The 18,718-nt window shown below is 36.7% G+C and overlaps 1 protein-coding gene across 1 annotated transcript in view; it reads right to left on the bottom strand.

The window, feature by feature from the left end:
• Nucleotides 1-446: 446 nt before the first annotated feature.
• Nucleotides 447-18,718, bottom strand: part of TAF4 (TATA-box binding protein associated factor 4) — a gene marked incomplete at its 5' end in the record, with an annotated part of 38,250 nt that continues 19,978 nt past the window's right edge. Inside the window, 14 exons of the mRNA XM_082772959.1 lie at nt 447-2,722; nt 6,488-6,607; nt 6,689-6,745; nt 7,411-7,536; nt 8,860-8,990; nt 9,590-9,759; nt 10,391-10,505; nt 10,856-11,003; nt 12,004-12,246; nt 13,328-13,417; nt 14,355-14,477; nt 14,817-14,936; nt 16,694-16,813; nt 17,173-17,339. Coding sequence (XP_082629085.1) covers nt 2,555-2,722; nt 6,488-6,607; nt 6,689-6,745; nt 7,411-7,536; nt 8,860-8,990; nt 9,590-9,759; nt 10,391-10,505; nt 10,856-11,003; nt 12,004-12,246; nt 13,328-13,417; nt 14,355-14,477; nt 14,817-14,936; nt 16,694-16,813; nt 17,173-17,339 — 1,898 coding nt within the window. The 3' untranslated portion in view covers nt 447-2,554. The remainder of the gene's footprint in view (nt 2,723-6,487; nt 6,608-6,688; nt 6,746-7,410; nt 7,537-8,859; nt 8,991-9,589; nt 9,760-10,390; nt 10,506-10,855; nt 11,004-12,003; nt 12,247-13,327; nt 13,418-14,354; nt 14,478-14,816; nt 14,937-16,693; nt 16,814-17,172; nt 17,340-18,718) is intronic.

The raw sequence follows: 18,718 nt of genomic DNA, 5'->3' as shown, positions 1-18,718 counted from the left end.
CTCTCTCTAAAATAAAGCCTTTTACAAGCCAGGAAAAAATCGTGCAGAGTTAAGAGCTGATTGTGCACTTAAGAAGATATTATTTAAAACCAAGTGCTACTACCTCTACTGCACAAGGAAGACACAGTACAGCACACCATGTAATAACTTAAATTTTTCAGACATGTCTTAGTCCCTACTTGTTACTGGAAGCCATATTTGAAGGTCAGTTTCTTCTCAACTTACCTGCCACAGCTTTGCAGTTAGCGTGCTCACTCGCTGGATGGTCAGTGGTGATTAGCATTCACAATTGGTTTTTTACAATTAAAGGAAGGCTATGACAATATTTTGGCCAAAAGTCAAAGTAGTTTCTTTCCACTTAATAACATTACATAATTCCAAAGACAGTTTGGAGTTTACAAACAATTAAAATCTTCAAGTAAGTGTCGCGCATGATGTCAGGTGAACACATCACTGTTGGAGCTAATCCATTTTTTCAGCGAGACAACCGGTCTCACGTGGACCACATCAGTGCCGGGCCGAGTGCCAGTTCACTAGCAGTGTGCTTGCTGCAGTAGCCTGTGGATAGGTTTGTCCATGTACAAGAAATAATTATCAAAATAATATGATTTTTCTATTCATCTAATAGCAGGATTGGGCCCTCAAAATTGTGATTTTTTTTTTATAGCTGCCCATGTAGAGGGAAAATAAAAAAAATAAAGCTAAACATTCAGTAAAGAGCATCAGAAATACACCTCTGACTTTCATATTAGTAATCAAAAATGTGTTCCTTATTATAATATTCATAATTGTGTTCCAAATTCTTTGTTTTATATCACATCTTCTGAAACCCATTGTGGTTAATTGTGTTTGAGGGAGTAGGCTTGCCCTCAACAAGAGGGTATTTTATTAAATCTTTACTGGATCAAAACAAAACACTTAAGATCTCTTCAAAAAGTTTCCCTGCTTAAAAAGCAAACAAAACAAAACCACTATCCATTGATGTTTGTCCAAGATCCCTAAGACAATAATGAAGTTTTAAGATTCATAAAGTTTCATACCTCCAAAACACTTGACAAAACAAAACAATATAAAAAACCAAAGTGCATCTTTAGGAAACAACATCCCCTCAGGTAGACTAGTATTATACTGTACCAAGAAAAATAAATCCAAGAAGAGAAAAGATTTAGAGAGAAAAATACATTAGCAAATACAGATAAATTTGTTTTTAATAAAGGAGTTAATTTTCTTTCAATCCTATATAAAACAATAGCAATTAAAAACTTCATTTTTGAAAGTAAAATATTTACATATGAACAAGTAACTGTGCAAAATTTACATGAAAAAAAAAATGGAAAGACAGGATTCCTAAAAGACAAAATAAAAGGGGTGTAACAGTTGTCAGGTGTTGATAAAAATACTGATCAGCATTCAGTTTACACGCAAGAGAGTTAAATTCTACCATGAGAGTTCACACAAAGAAAGCCAAAGTATTTACAGTCATAAAAGTACTATCAATAGACAATTTAATACAATAACCTCTGAAAATATAAAGAACCAATTAGTATATTTGTAATAAAAAAATAGGTACAAAGAAGGGACTTTGCTCTGGACATCTTTAAAGTAGGCCCACAGCTTGCATACAGTCTTTTAGCAAAATAATTATAGTTTACATAGCCATTTTTATGTTATGTGCCAAAAATTATGTACAATTACTGACAAAATACACCAACCATTTTTCAACACTTGATTCACACTGAGAAACAGTCTTTTGATGATTCCTCTCAACTTTGATTTTATTTAATCTAAGCTCTCACTTTAGCTAAAAAACACAGTGCAAGTAAAATATATTTATGCTGAAAAGGTTTCTCTTTTTTTCCTTTTTTTCCTTTTTTAACTTTACAGCTTTACAAACTATAGCAAATAAAATGCATTTTTACAGATGCTGCTAAAACATTCAGAAGTAACCCTCCTTTATGGGATTTCAGGGCCTCTAATAAGCAATAATGTGATTAAAATTGAGGTTATGTTTAAAATTAACTGTATATCCCTCTAGATTTTGAACATTTTGGGGAAAGATAAATATTCTTAAAAAATCAGTTTGCTTTGCTAACTGACTGTTTAAAAAAAAAAAGCTAAATGAAATGAGGTCATCTGCTGTAGACATATGCCTATATAATTGATTTAGTTGAATAAAACTGAACTAAAATGCACAATTAATGTCAAAACTGCTACAGGGCTGACAAAGGGTAGCTAGTTATTTGCTAAACGATTCCATCAGTCTTTATATATGGCTTGTTTGGCAAGAAGGCCACTCAATCAAGAGATGAGTTAAAATTTAATTGTCCTTTTATAGTATCCACAGGCCTTGTAAGTATCCTCACTGTTACAGAAATGTATTTCTCTTATACTGAAGAGTTTATTTATAAACAGGAATATAAAACTGTTCCATGTAAAGAGGTGGTTGTTTTTTAAACAATATCCCATTTGCTTGTTACAAAAAGGCGTAATTTGCAAATATATAAAAAATGTCCTCAGGCGGCTCTCCGTCAAAAATACCTTGATCTTTTCCATTTTACTTAAGGAATGCTTTATATAGCAATAGTGAATGGCTTGTCTCTCGCTCATTTTCTAAACAAAATATGAGGTCCCTGAGGTTCACCCGCGTTATCCTTTGTCGCGTAAACTGTCTGGTTGTTCCAACTCCAGAGCTGCCTGGGACTGCTGCATTTGAACCAGATCCCTGTAAACAAGAAGAGCAGAGAAATCAGAACTTGGTAATGCCACAGGTATTCCAAAACTGTTCAGAGAAAATGCGTGGGGTAAAAACTATGTCCAGGAGGCTAGCAAACAGTGTATGCTACAAGATTAGAGACTTCACTTTAATTACTATTTTATAAACAATAGTTGAATGAGTAGAAGCTATCGGTGATGTTTAATATAGATTTGTTTTGAAAACACACAAGCAAAGTGCTGTTCTGATCTGCTGGCAGGCTCTAGTGACCGACAATCCCAACAAGCACAAACCCAAGAGCAACTACTCTCAGTATTCTTCACCAGGTTAGCAGAGGGATCCCAGGGGCAGCCCTGGAGTTCTTGCTGAGCTGGGAAGCACTCCTAGCAGCCTGACTGTGAGGTCGCAAGGAATATCCTCGATCTCCCCTGATCTTCCCAGTAGAGTGCCACGAGCTCTGCCTGTTGTTGACACCAGCTGTAACCAGGCTCAGCATTAAATTAAGCAGCAGCTATTCTGGATACCGGCAGACATTCCCTAATGATCTCTGAATTCCTCTCTATCATTCAGCAGCACTTATCGCTCATCGGTACACAGCAGTAGCTTGCCACACAGGATGAAAGAGAAACAAGCAGAGTGTTATTTGTTCCTTTGAAAAAACAGGAGGAGAAACCTAAGATTTCTTTAGAGATGCCCAAACTGTTTAGATACAGACTGGTTGGTGAGTGAGTTTGCAGAGCAGCTCTGCTGGGGCGAGCTCCCCATGCGTTCTCACTTGCAGCAGTCACAGCTCTGGTAGGATACGTGTGATAAATACAACTCTTTTATGTCTTTTATGCTTTTGTTTACACCAGCAAGGAAATCCTGTAGTGCTTTAAAACCATCAGATTAGGCAGGAACGCCATCCCATAACAAAGCGTCTCTTTCCAGAAAGCCTGGGGTTTTCTCACAGCCAGGGTTCTCTAGCACATGCAGCAGAGACATTTCCTTGGTAGCACCGGGGTGCAGCCTGGCTTGGGGCTGGCGATAGCTAAAGAGCAGCAAGCATCAGAGGAGCAGCCCCCAAGGAAGTTCTCAACCAGCCTCCCTGGCTCTTCCTCGCCTGCAGGGTGGAAGCAGCAGCAGTGAGGCACAGTCGCCAGTAGATGGCACAAAGAGACCAGAAAGCCAACCTGCAGCTCAACTTCTAAAATCAGAAATATTTTGGGTAGTTGCTTTTTGCTGATACCTTTTTATTTGTCTGTTTATATAGATAATGAAGATGTTCTGACGATTAAGAACAGTTTATATTTCTATCACTTACTTCTGGATACCTTTTTTCCCCATCCTATTTCGTTTACTAGAATAATCTAAGGTTTCTTTTTAAATAAAACTTCAGAACTAGATGACACCAGAATTCCCAAACTCAATCTACTAGTGGATAAAGATTCATCTGCCTGCAGTTTAGAGAATTTTAAAAGTGTTCTGAATAAGAAAATTCCAGAGTGGAGAAAAAACAAAAATATTTAGAGTAGCACCAGAGCCATGTGAATAAGCTGCTGAGACACACACTAGCACAGCCCTCTACATGGTAAAGTAATGCATTTCTGATCAGTTTACATTAGTAAGAAACCATCTCTGAGGTGGTGGCATACTGGGTTCACTGCAGCCCTTCTTACACCAACACACCACTAACAGCAAAGGACACTTTTCAAAAGGTCACTTTAAAGCACTTGCACAATTTAGGTGCCTAATTTCCATCTACTTCAACGGACATCAGAAGATGCAGGACAACATTGGACGCTAGGTAAGTTTTGTCAAATGCATACAGGTTAATAACCAAAGGTCTATAGATACAGTGGTTAGCTGTCTGCTTTTAAATGTACCTTAGCTCAATCCTGGTTATATAGACTACAGCATTTTAAATAAAAAAATAAAACATCAGGAGTTCTTTTAAAGACAGAACTATTTAAATTATGAAGCTTTCTTACAACATTCAATAAAATCAGTTGGACCTAAAATTCTAAAACCGACAGCAACACGTTTTGTTGAATTTTGAAACAGTACGATTATTAGAGGTGATTTTACATGTAATTAAGATTCCGCATCCCTAGACAACAGAAGCTTACATTTACAAATCTGTGTCTAAGTAGATTTTTCCACACTTCTTCTAACATGCCTTAACTACAAACTGCATACAAATGGTGACAAGTGGAGCTCAATTTAAAAATGTTAAGTGACACAGCAGCAAAAGCACAGCTGTGAATCTATCAGATCAAAAGCAGCTGGTTCTTAATTAAACAGACAAAAAGATTAGATTTCCAGGGAACCTGTAGTTAATTGGTTAACCAGTAAGTGATTAATCTAGGATAACTAAATTAGTCAGATTTAGATGAAATACAAACAAGTGTTCGTAGTAGATGCAAAATACTTTCCATAACCTAAGTGACATTAGCAGACTATTAATGTTGCACAGTTGAGCGTGCATAAGCAGGCAATGCCAACATCAACACTCCATGAAATATTTCAGGATATTCCTCAGAGACCACATCATTTATAAACATATTGATCTTTCCAAGTGCTGCATTCTGCAATTTTTCTAATTTTACATTATGTTTATAAAACTTTAACACAATAATTAATTAACTTATATAGAAACAAGTCTATCAATAAGCAGGCCTGATATATTATTAATAGTATCAGGCATTTCAGTAACATTCAAAACACAAATTTATTTATGAGGATGCTCAAAAGGTTTGATTTTTCAATATAAAAATAAAATTTGTTAGTATTCAGATTGTTTTGTAAATTTTATATCAAGCACACAAATTATTGCTTCTAGTAACTTAGTATAAAAGAAAGTGAACTATCCTGAAATTAGACTTTTCTATAGAATGAGTTGCATTAGCAGCAAAAATGTGGGATGTTCATGGAGTAAATAAGCAAAATTATTAAACTATTAGTAACCTGTCACTTGCTATCAGATACAAAACTCTGCATCAAAAAAGTCTCAAATTATGAAGAGAGTGCTTTTCGACCTGTTAATGATAAGTTTCAGAAGACTTTGTTCTTTCCAAGCACTAGAGATTCTTCATTCAGTATCTTCCATGCAGAAAGTAATTTTATACTATTTTGTGTTCATTAACTTGTTTACAAATATAGCAGATAGTCTATCAATCTACCTGAACTTAAATGAACATTAAACCAAACAAATACTGAGCATCCTAATAGCTTTGTCAGGAGAAGCATTTTTAATTTTTAAAACGCAAGATTAAATGGTAGAACATACAAGGGATATATATGAACTTGCTAATCAAATAGAAACGGTCAAACAGATCTGCTGTAGAGATCCTAAAACTACAAGGCAATCAAAAGCTGAAGAAATTAGGCAAGTCCCTATAACCCGAAGGTCCAGATGTAAACTTCAGCAGTGATTCAATTCTACCACTGCACCCACCTCATTAAAGGCATTAGTGTGCTCTCGGTTAGTTTGGATACAGCTGTGACAATCTGTTTTAAAACCAGGTCTAAAGCAGCACAGACTTGAGAGAACAGCGATGGCTTTCTAACATTCCTCAAGTTTCATGAATTGGGAAATATGACTACTCAAATTCTGTCCCTTATGCCACCACACTGATGCTAAAAATTGGTTCTGGCCTTGAAGCAAGCAAATCTTAGCACGTTTCAAAATACACTTCTGCTACTCAAAAACTTCTACAAACTAGTAAAGAAAACTCTGAAGAAAAAGACTTTTAGAGTGACACAGCAAAACCAAGGACTGCAATTGCACTGTACCTCTGTCCCTGATCCAGATCCGGGTGAATCCACTTTCCTCTTCTTTCTGGGACCAATTGCAGCTAATGCAGTCAAGTTGGCATCCCTCTGTCTCATCTGTGCTAGCTCCTGTTGCTGCATCTGCATTTGCCAAAACAAGTACGGTTAATCTTTTTTCTTTTAATTTTGCAAAGAAAAGTTTATGTTAAATTGAACACTCACCTCCTTGGCCTTCTGTTTCAACCTAAGCTGTTCTGGATCTTCTTGTCTAGATCGAGACTGTGTTGATAAACAATGAATATGGAAGAGACAAGGAAGAAGAAGAAAAAAAATTGTTTACAAAAGCAGGAAAACATGTTAAGTTTTACACAGTGTATGAAAGCTTTTCTTAAATTTCTGTGGGAACTGGATTAATAACACAATAACACAACATAAACCTATCAGAAATCCTGGATTATTTTGGGAATTGTCTCTAGAGTGGTCCTGCCTAGGTAGTCATACTCATCCTATATTCTGGTCACTGAGTACAACCACAAAGTCTAGTGCTTACATCAACTGCTTCACATCTATTATATTTCATCATCCTGTCAAAATCTTTCTGAATTCTATTTCTATTCTCCAACATACTTGTTGCTTTTCTATACCATTTCATTTATGCATACCACCAAGATATAAAATAAACATTTTTCCTCAATGAAAAAGGCAAGGACTAGTTTTTAGAATCTACTAAATCTGAGAAAAAGCAACAAGCATGGTAGAGCAGCTGTCTCACATGCTTTACCAAGGAAAGCAGAACACAGCTGTATCTAAAGAACACATTCATCAAGTTCTACCTCTGAAGATTAGTCTTTCCCTTCATCACATGTCCTTTAGAATGCAAAGAAACTCTGCACTTTTGACGTCAAAAATGACACTGTAAGTGTGTGTGAAATCCAAGCACTTGCCTTTGCTGCACGCATTAAAATTTCCCTTTCTTGTTCATCTTTACGCTGCTTTTCTATTTGATCAAGTTGTTCAAAGAACTTGAGCTGTGCCCGAACGTCACTTGCTTGTTCATATCTTTCATCATCCTGAAAACATAGCAAATATGTTTCTCATTATGTATCTTAAAAACAAAGCTGTTAGCTTGTACTGTAGAAGAACATATACATTTAAAGCTAAGTGTTCACTTTGTCCTTTTCAAACAAATAGCAAGTGTATATTTACACCAGTCAAACCAGCTAGAGCTCTTAAAAGCATTTTGTTCCATTCCATGAATTCATCAGATTTTGACTTTTATGCTAATAATGTCACGGCTTTAACCTCCCAGACATATTTCAGAGAGAACTGGTTTTTGTTATTTTTTAATGCTTAGGCATTTGCATCTATTAAGAACACACATCTGTCAGATAGAAGTCTCTTGAGAATTCAGAGCAGTGCTCCCTAGTCCCACATTGATCCCAGCAGCATTAACAACAGGTGCAGTCTGTTCATTCTAATACAAAGTGGCCACATGCACGAAGAGCAGGTGAAACAGCTCATTTTACATTCAGTCACTGCGTTCCATACAAAGTGCCTTGTTTAACAAGGGGTTACCACCAAAAAGGAGAAGAAAATATGATATATTTTTCTCTCCTATATGCTCACATTGGGGGAAGAAAGGATATAACGTGGCGTAAGCCTCAATGCTAAATTTTGCTGCATCCTCTTCATGCTTGAGCAGTTGTAGAGTTGTACTTCTGTGACTTAGTGTATACCTTTTTGGAAGGTCAGCATAGCCAAAGAATATTTCCTTGAAAGGGAATATTAACTGCATGTTCAATGATTCACCTTCCTCCCCCCAAATCTTTCTCTCAGGACCTGCTGGGCCTATATAGATTGAATTACAGAAATAAAAGAACACAAGGACTCTACAAATAGATCATCACTGAGCACAAAAGAGGCTTCTGGAGATGAGCACCTCTATGTAGTTTCAGAAGAAGATCAAAAAGCTTGTTTGCAAAGATGCTGTGCACTTGAAGAAAGGAAATGAAAAATGCTCTTCCATCACATCATTCAGCCTTACACTGGGAGACTTGATGCTGACTGACCTTCACCAGATGGCACATAATGCTTGGGTGTGGTGAACAATACTAAATCACATCTTTTATCTGCCTCTCTCATTGTACAATCACTCAGACTTCAAACATTTGACATAATAAAGGGGTGGGGACAGCTCCTAAACATGGTCTTGAAAAAAATTTTGCAAGGCAAGCTGAAGTATTCTAATCATCTATGTATATTAATAATCTTAGTCTAAGGTAAATCAGTCAGAGACAATAAACAAATGAACTTTACAGAATGAAGAACATCTAAACACATGTATCACAGCACGGAAACTGTGCAATTTTATCTGTGCAATTAAATACAGTTACCTTATAAGAAATGTTCTTTTGTTGAGCAGTCTCCGATAATTTTTCCACGAGGTTTTGTAGTCTTTGTTGTGTAGCATGTGAAACGTAGCTAACTACATCGGGATGGATTTCTGTTATTCCATGTTTTTTACCTACGATCAGGACAGAAAGTTGTAAAAAAAAAATTATAACATGCAGCTAAACATCTGGACAATCTCAATCGTGAAAATTTAAGCACTTCAAAAAAATTAGGCCTTCACGTATTTCTGAGAACAAGCATTAGACAGGAAATGGTATGCATATGAAAGTTTACATTAGCTTAACAAAATTTACGACTTAACAAATGTTGCATGCCACAGTAAAGCAAGTAACCTAAGAACATTTTTAGTTATACTATCATTTTTAAACTTGTACATAAATATGATAAAGTTGTTTCTGGATTTATTTTTTTAAAAAACAAATTTGATTATTTTAGCTGCTCTATCATTTTATACAGTCAGAATTTTAACCAGGTCCAGTAATTTTGATGTTAAGTTGCCATCATTTTAGGAAATATTTCTATAGCTTTGTTATTGCTTACACTGTTTTTCTACTTTCATAAGCTGAATGACAGCCCACACAAGCATCCAAATACACAAAAGGTATTCTAGCAACTTCAAAATTATTCAAATCAATTTCTATGGAAAATGTCTTCAAGTACACCCAACACTAGTGAAATTTGTTTCTTAAAGCTCTAGAAACATCAACATACCTATTTCTAATATCCTTCTTTGTAAAGGTGCTGAGAAGAGGAAGGTTTCATCTTTACAGGACCTTGTTAACGTGCCCACTAGCTCAGAGTTTGTTGCCAATATTCGAGCGCTTTCCTCTGACAGGTTGACTCCAGCCATTGATGCAACATCATTAATGTCATCATCATCCCTTAAGAAACGAGAATTCATTACAACCATAACATTTCATGATACTTCTTTTATCTACACACACTGCTACAAAATCTCAACTGCACATAAGTTCCACAACAAATCTGAATATTTTATTTCATTTTTACATTTTATTTTTTATTATACACTAAAATAAAACTAACATTTGATTCCAAAGTATTTTTGCCATTTTGCACTTCCTAACTGTTTTTCTTAAGCTCTTTTCTTATGCAACATTTTAGCATCTTGAGAAACAGGAGACTAGACATCACTACCACCAAACAATAATAAACTGCACTCATCACTGTACAACAGGCCGTACATCCAAACGACCTGAGCAGAGTTGGCAGGAGCAGAGGAATGAATTCTATTTGCTTGTCCAGACAAGATTTGTTTGTGAGGTTTGATATCTATCCTTAGTGCCAGCTAAATGCTAAAACCAGTCTGGCACAAGTATACCCACAGCTGTTTGTACAAGTCTTTAAGTAGCAAACCTGCTACAGAAAATTCACTTCTAGTTCTTGCGAGTTTACCTAGCCTGATTCAGCACCACTGGACTACACAAAAGGATCCCATTGAGCTCAGCAGGTTGCCCAGGCAGTACAAGTACAAATAAGCATATGGTTCCTCACCTAAAAGAACCTCCCCCAGGTTCTTTCAGTTTATTCTTCTGAGCAGCAGCTACTTGTGTTGAAACAGTGGCAATAGCCTTGTTTCCAGGTAATACTGTTGGTTTTACCACAGGTACTGCAAGAAGACAGACAACATTTGTACATCAAATTTCAGAGTTCAGATTTACATGCCAGTCATGGGTAGTAATGGCAGGGGCCTGGCACAAAGACTCAGTTTCTACCAGCATTTCACCCACCTAAGGCAGGACCCTCCCATGCACTTCCAGCTCCCAGACATTTTACTTGACTGTAAATGCTGCCCTAACATATCCACACCCCCAGCCACTACGGCAATATGCACTGAAAATTTTATCTGTACTGTAATAGCCAGCGTACAGCTACGGGGCACTTAAGAACTGACAGTAACAAAACAGACCTCAGTTAGTGCTATCAATGCAATATGTACTAAATATCTTGACCTCCTACCTGTCTGAAGTTGATTCAGTTGAATTTGTTGAGGAGTAGTAAGCATAATACGACTATGTGGTTGCCGCAACGCTACCATCGGTGTCTGTGTCAACGTTACCTGTGGAGGCCTTATCAATGTCCCTGCTTTTTGAGACTGTTGGATGACCTGCAGATAAGTAAAAAGAAGAACTGTGAACAATCTGAAACAACTAAGGCTAAGAATCTGTTGGGAAGAAAAAAGCCCAACAATAAACTTATAAATTGTTATAATCTTAACACATCTGTTCATTGATTTAGAATCAGCACATTTTAAGGTATGAGTTTCTTTAGACAAATTATTACTCAGTGGAAAAGTAATCCACTTTCTGTGATATAAAAAAAGCCTTACTGCTATTAAAAAACAAAAAACTACCTATAATCACAACAACCCTGGTAAAAGTTCTACCTGTGATTTCTGCATTAGATATAGAAACATACATAGTGTTCAATTTCTTTTTCTTCCCTAGGTCCCTAACCCTGTGCTGTAATGCCTAGGCTATAAAGACCATAAAACTGATATGATCACCAATTTTCTTTCAAGTTAAGTAGAAAGTATTTATAAATTGACAGAAGCAATCTCTTCATCTTATTTAAAAATTTCTGGATAGAGAAGCTCAGATGAATGGCAAATGTTCTACACACAATGCTTATGTACTAAGCAGCAAGAAACCCTAGCAATTTAATAACACATATTAATACATATCCTAGAAATAGCTTGGGTGCAGATACCGCTTTGTTATGAGAACAGGAAAAAAGGTGGTGCATATTGTAATATTCTTATATGGTTTTCTTTAAGGTTTACATGCAGGCCTAAGAAAATTTTTCTCTTTTCTCTTGGGGTAATTTGTTGTTAGACTTATGAAATGGGAAGTGAAAAATGCTCTGTAACCACTGCGCTCACGGGATGCAGTGATTGAGAAAATCTGTCAATATTTCTTGGTAAAGCAGGAAATACAGTACTTTAATCGTGAATGGATTCTAAATTATACCTTTTTTCTTCTTAGTAGCTCTCTTCTCTAAAAAGGTTAAAGATCCGACTGAGGTAAACAACCAATTTGTGAAGCAAACTCACTGCATTCTGAAAAAACAACTGTGTAGTAACAGCTGACGCGCTTCAACTTACGTACCAGTGGTGTAGACTGCCCTTGTTTACTAACACCAACTTGTGTAGGCTGAGTTAGGCTGATTACAGGTTGTTGGAGAGTACTCGTTACAGTTGCAGTCGCCTTCCCTGCTGTGCGCTGAACCGACGGGCTTAGCATCACTGCCGTAAGTGCAGTCGTTGCTTGCGTTGTTGGCTGCTGCTGTTGACTTTGCTGAATGAAAGCTGCGGAGTCTGGTGTTAACTGTCTCAAGGCAGGTAAACTCCTCTGAAAAGAGGAAGGGAAATAATTTGTTTGAGTATCTTAATGCTAGATAACAGAAGAAAACATTAATCATAAAAAGCAATGCGTTTAATGTCAGTGTGCTGCATTGGTCTGCATGGACATCTACATTGGAAGAGAAAATATGACAGCAGCACACAAAAATACCATGCCACTTCACGTTTAAGGCTAGACAGAGCAACAGGACCTTTAGTTGTGGAAACCTGGGCATCAGGCATCTAAGGATATTGAGCCCATCTGGAACCCTTGGTACGTATTTAACAGTCTAAGCTCATGCTGCCTCACTTGACTGCATATAGCAACCTATGAGATGTGATGGCTTAGAAGACTGCAGAGTTTTACTGAATTCTTCCATTAGCTACCTGTGGTTGCAATTTTTGTCCTTGCGAACAACTCACGTATGAACAAGTATTTAAGAATCCAGAAATGTCAACACACACCTACAACTATATCCCTTAATCATACATTAGTCAAGCAGAGTTATACTCTTACCATAGTGCTGTTGTGCTTTCTCTGATTTTTCAGACAGTAAATGTTTCAGAATAAACAATATTTTGAAATGCGTCGAATTACTAAAAAGTTCAGGACAAATGGTGTTTATTATTGAGATGACAAATTTCCTATTCATCTGTATGAATATGTGGCATATAGAATAAGAGCATGAGTTTGTCCAGAAGGTACAGTTTTATGTATCATTCAATCCCTACTTTTTTTTAAGAGACTAAAGAGATGATAATAAATCAATTCATAGGCTTAATGCTATGGAAGGAAACAGCTTGTAAGTAATAGAAAGACAACCCACACTTTTCAGATTTCTTAAAGTAGCAATGATTTGACACTACTAGAAATTGTATTATTGGTTGTGCCAATGAATCACGCTAACAAACCTTTGGAACCAAGAGATAAAAATACTGTTTTAAGGGAGCAGAAGTCTAACCAGGCACTGTTTAAAACTTCCATCTATATCATCTCAGAATTCCATCGGTACTGGTAAAAGATGTGCTTGTGCTCATTGCTGCAGGCAGATAAGCACAGTTATACATGAGGACTTGTGAACCCAAGTTACCTTCAGGAAAGGCACAAGGTAAGGTTGAGGTGAAGAATTAAGTTCTCTGTAGAGCCTACTGGTGAAGTCTTCTGCTTCAATTTTTCCATCCTTCAGAACAGAAAAACAAAATAAATGAACTTGCAGAAATTACCTTTAACATTTATTCAACAACAAGTAAAAAATTTAAGTCTTAGCAATCTATAGAAATAAGCAGTTTTATCATCCCCCGCTAATTTTAGTTATCAAGTTTTATCATAGCAATGATTTCTGAATGCAGTTTTAAGACGTCAGCCACAGAGAATTATCAAGAACTGTCAACTGCTTTGAACAGCCTGGCAGCCCCATCTCTGGTGTTCTCTTTTCCAAAGTACTACAGCTCCTCCACTTCAAATAATTAAAGGTGTGCCCATCATATACTAAGGTGGCATATCTTTCACAAAACTAGTTGTATATTCCTCTTAGGAGGATACTTTGACTTTTGGTCTTGTGACCACCTCTGGTTATCTCATAACATCCGGAATACACACCTCTGCCTTAAATTGAAGGCTGCTCACAACTAGGATAAGTAGTATTACTACTCATTCCATAAATATTACGTAAGTCAAGCTTTAACATTAGCTTTAGATAATAGTATTTATTATTTTGTAAAAGTTTGTGGTTTCCTACACTTAGCTATTGTACTAGCTGCATTGTCTTATCCGACATTTCATAACTCATCTCTTTATTGCTTTATCAATAAAAATCATAGAATTTAAAGAGTCATCATTTATATTATTTGCACTTAAATTTAACTCGCATAGGTCCATTACAGTAAGTTAACAAACGTCATGGCTAAGTTCTCATGCATGAATATGAGCAGCAATGTCTGATTTACAAGCTTCAAAAGAAAATTTATGCATATACTGTAATACATGCAAAGCAGTATTTGGTTTATCTCACATTTTAGAAACTTCTTCCTCATCATAAACACTCAGTTTTGAGTGTACATTTGCCCACATATTGTTTCTTACAACTTTTAATGAACTTTCATATGAGCTTTCCTTACCAGTAGGTTCTGTACCAATTCTTTCACGTTAGCTGCAGTCTCTGAAGACTGTTTTCCAGATGATGCCAGTTTTATTAATGTGGATAGAAAGTTTTTGCATTTCTTCACATTTTCCATAGTTTCCTGATGGAGGCAGGCAGGGGAAGTAGAAGGGAAACAGAAAGGAAAATAAATTATTTGTCATAAATACTCTGATCTGAATTCTGAGAAATAAAGTCCTCCTCTAGTTCATCACTGAATAATAATATTTATTAATTCAGGTCCCTGAATTACAAAAAGTGTTCACATTTTGTAAGTTATATTGTACTGCCAAAAATTTACTGTTTTCCCAAGGCCATCAGATAACAGAACTCTTACACCTTTACTACTCTCCACTCAGACCAGTGCCTGTGTGTGTATATGTGCATAAATATACAAACATGGTTGTAATAAAAGGGTTTTTAAATGCACTCAGTATCTTACTGTGGCAGCAGTGGAGGTTGCCGTCGTTCCTTGCACTGTTCTCTGAGGAGTTCCAGTTTGTACAGCTGTTGCTGTCCCCAATGTAGTTGTTTGTGCAGTACCACCCAGAACAATCTGAGGCTGCAGAGAATACAAACATAAAATTATTATACTTGGAATGTACCTTATTGTTTCCTATCAGACCATCAAATTAACCATGCCTCAGGGCAATGGGCATCTTCTTTCACAGCTACTATAAAAAAGAAGTTGCTCATCTACTATCTGTTGCAGTGGAAAGAAAGAGCCACCAGATGGCACAAAACACTACACATTCAAAACTGAAATGGCCAAAGTTGATTAACAATTGCAGGATTTTTGGTTACTCAATAAAAATCGCAAAATAATACCACAAACATACCCTTGTACTCTGTTGTTTCACAACATGATTTAAAAAAGCACTATGTTTCTATCAATGCAGTAACTATTTTTGCCTGTTTCCTTAAATGCTACTTTCAAAAGGAGACTTTTCTAAAAAGCACAATGGGCACAAATACTCTGGTCTTCTCTAGGTCTTTTTGATAACCAACAGGACAAAACATTTTTCTACTTTCATAGACAAGTTGGTAATTCAAGGTAGGAATACCACCTTAAAAGAAACAACACAAGAACTTTTCAGATGTACAGTCCGACTCAGACTTCCAACACATTCTAATAACTAATGACAACCCAATCAGAGAAACAATAATTCTTATCAAGCTAAAGCCAGCTCACAGAACTTTAACAATTTATTTGTAAACTTGCTCTTTATACAAATATACACAAAGAAAAAGGCTCCAGTGGTGCCAAAGATAACTTTCATTGGTATTTGGGAGACAGAAAAGGAGATAAGGATTTAACACATCACATTATTTTGTAATAAGGATAAATGAAGACTATGATATGCTCATTACAGGAAAAAATATGCAGATGGAATGATTTTTTTCCTCCCATACAACAGCAGCGTAGATGAGTGAGACCCGGGTAAATTAACTCTTAGACTTGGAAAGACCACTGGCATAGGCAAAGAATCTGAGAGGGAAAAAGGTTAACAGTGTGCACAGCAAAACCTGCATGTATTAAATGAAAACTCTCTAATCCTCTCTACTCCAAGGATGAAGAAAGCACTATTATATGATTAGGCAACAGCAATCACATCGTGTTGTTGCCTGGAAGTCAACGGGAGAATTTCACACTTCTGTACCGCGTCTTAAACTTGGCATTCCCCTTCCTCCCCCTCAAAAAAAAATAAATCAACAAGAAAGCCTTTCATTAATACAGGCTGATCAATTAGAAGAGACCTTGCCATACTAAGACATCACAGTTTATCCTAGGGCTATTAGAATCTCCACAAGTACACAAACCGAAGCACAAATTCAGAAGAAGGAGAAGGCTTGTGGAAGAGAAGGCTACCAGGGCAAGTTTTTGTTTGTTTGTTTGCAATTGTAAAGTTTGTTGCAGGATTTGGAGGACTTCAGATCCATCAGAGGATTACTGCCAAAGCTCCAAATCTAAAAGAAAATAGTGTCACTTTTTGGAGGAAGAAGGCGTAAAAGTTCCTTTATTTTGGCTAGTTCTGCAATTATAAAAACTTATACCAGGACACCTTTACATACATATGCAGACAGGTATAATATGAAAAATATACATATTAAAAAATCGTATATGTATATTTATAGCCTCATCCAAAATCTAAAGTAAATTAAGATCTGCAAATGGTTTAGAAAGGATAATCCATAAAATATTTCTTCCATGCACGAAGCTTCCAATTATAATTCCTGTATTTCTGACAGTTTCAAGGCTTTCACCTTATCTTAACAAGTGAGGTACCTCAGGCACACCTTCCATTTCTACAGACTTACTTGCACAACAGGAGGACGCTGTAGCGTTGTGGTGGGTTGCACTGTTGTTTGAGCCTGAGACACTTGCTTGATAATAGTAGTTGGTGTCACCTGTCGTGCAATGATAGACGTTCCCGGAGCCTAGGGAGAGAGAAAAAATAATCAAACATGGTAGTTCCTAATTTGAAATATAATCTACCAATCCCTTATTAACCATATTTGGTCTTGAATGTTTTTATTCAATTAATGTTATAAAGAAGTTTTAGAATTAATGCCACGCATACAAGTAAAAATATTTTTGATGAAGGCCAGCCAAACTGTAACAGATTCAGAACAAAACTCAATGCCCATGCCACACGGGAAAGTCTGTATATCACCAGTTTCATCGATGGCTTCTTCAAATCTTCAAATACACGTTACTTTCTGGCATATTCTTCTCAGGTAAAGCCTTTTTTCTGTTGTTTTGTTTTGTTTTAAACACTGCAAATGACTGAACAAACCTGCACCGTCGATATCTGTACTGGAGGAGCACTGGTAGGTGTAGCAGGACGAGGAGTCATAGTATTCTGAGGCTGAGACTGGGCATGCGCCTGTGCTTGCATCTGAGCCAAGGCTTGTTGAGGGATCATCAGCAACTGCCCATTCTCACTACGCACAAGGACCATGCCTGTTAAAAAAGAAATTAGTCAAGAAACATACCGTCTTTTTCAAATGTGAAAGAACACATTTTTTTGGTTTATCCAAGTTGGATATGTAAACGGAATGAATGCGCTGTTGAAGTACTACACAGCTAGCAAAAGTAGTTTGGAATAAAAGCAAAATACCTTGATGTGTTACCATATTTTGTATAGAATAGCTTAACTGCAGAAGGACTCTTTGTTCATCAAAATGCTCTGCATGGTGTGCATGAGCACATACGAGTCATATCCCTCCCGACCAAACATCTCACAAGACAAGAGGTTAAAGTTCGTAATCACATAAAAATTGCTGTTTTTCTAGTAAAAGATGCTTTATTTAACACAGCAACTAACACAAGATCTTCCCGTTAAGCAAGATTCCTGTTACTTTTTGAGAAATTAAAATCAAACTAGGTTTCACCAGCAAGAGGAACACAATTGTCTAAGTTCTAAATTAATTTCCCTGCAACAAATTTAGTAATGAAAGCGGTTATAAAATCATAATTTTACTCATGTGCATCAGCAACAGACTGTACTGTGCCATGTTACACCCCAAAAGGGAAATAAAACGGAGAGGGAAACGAGGCAGCCATTCCCTGCTCAGTCACTCCGATCGATGCACTTCACCCCACCGGAGAGCTCCAGGGAACCAGACCCAAACAGGCAGATTTTCAGATGCTAGTCTCTTTTTCTTGAAGCACGTACAGGATCAGGACAACAAGAACTTTTTTCAAGGGTTCATTCATTCCTCATGTCTCAGTCTGTGAGAGTCTCAGGAATTTGTGAGCTCCGAATAAGCCAGCCAAGAAAACAAACTGAGCACCCAAAACCTGTTAGCCTGTTGGAGCAACGAACTACAGGAGGAAACTTCACCACGACAATGAAGAGGCACTACTGAAACCAGGCATTTTTAGTTGTTACTCTGTGGATAAAAAGCCTATATGTGTTCCATGGAGACAGATCTCTTCTCTGGGATCTCATAGCATGACTACCACAACAGAATCAAGTTTTTATTTGGTTTTCTAGTTGAAGTGTTGAAATGTCTACAGACAGCGCCTTAAAAAGTTTGCTTGGATGGTTTGAAAATTAGTGTTCAGCTACAAAATCCATATACTGATTTTTACAAATATGAGATCAAAAGGAAAACATTATTATATTAGTATTACACAGATGTTAATTTACATCAAAAAGCTCATTTACATAAAATGGTAAATTTCTATCACAGCTTGTTTAGAAGCATTAAGGTGGGAGCACTACGTGCTACGGACAAGAGCTGTATCTAGAAGTACATATTCTCAAGCTGTCTTTCTGAAGGAATGGTGGAGGGGGAAAATGCTTATAATCTTGAAGACTGCAGAACTAAATATGC

This window comes from Aythya marila (genome assembly GCF_965140915.1).
Source record: "Aythya marila genome assembly, chromosome: 16".
Lineage (NCBI taxonomy): Eukaryota > Metazoa > Chordata > Aves > Anseriformes > Anatidae > Aythya > Aythya marila.
This window is presented reverse-complemented; position numbering and strand designations above follow the sequence as displayed.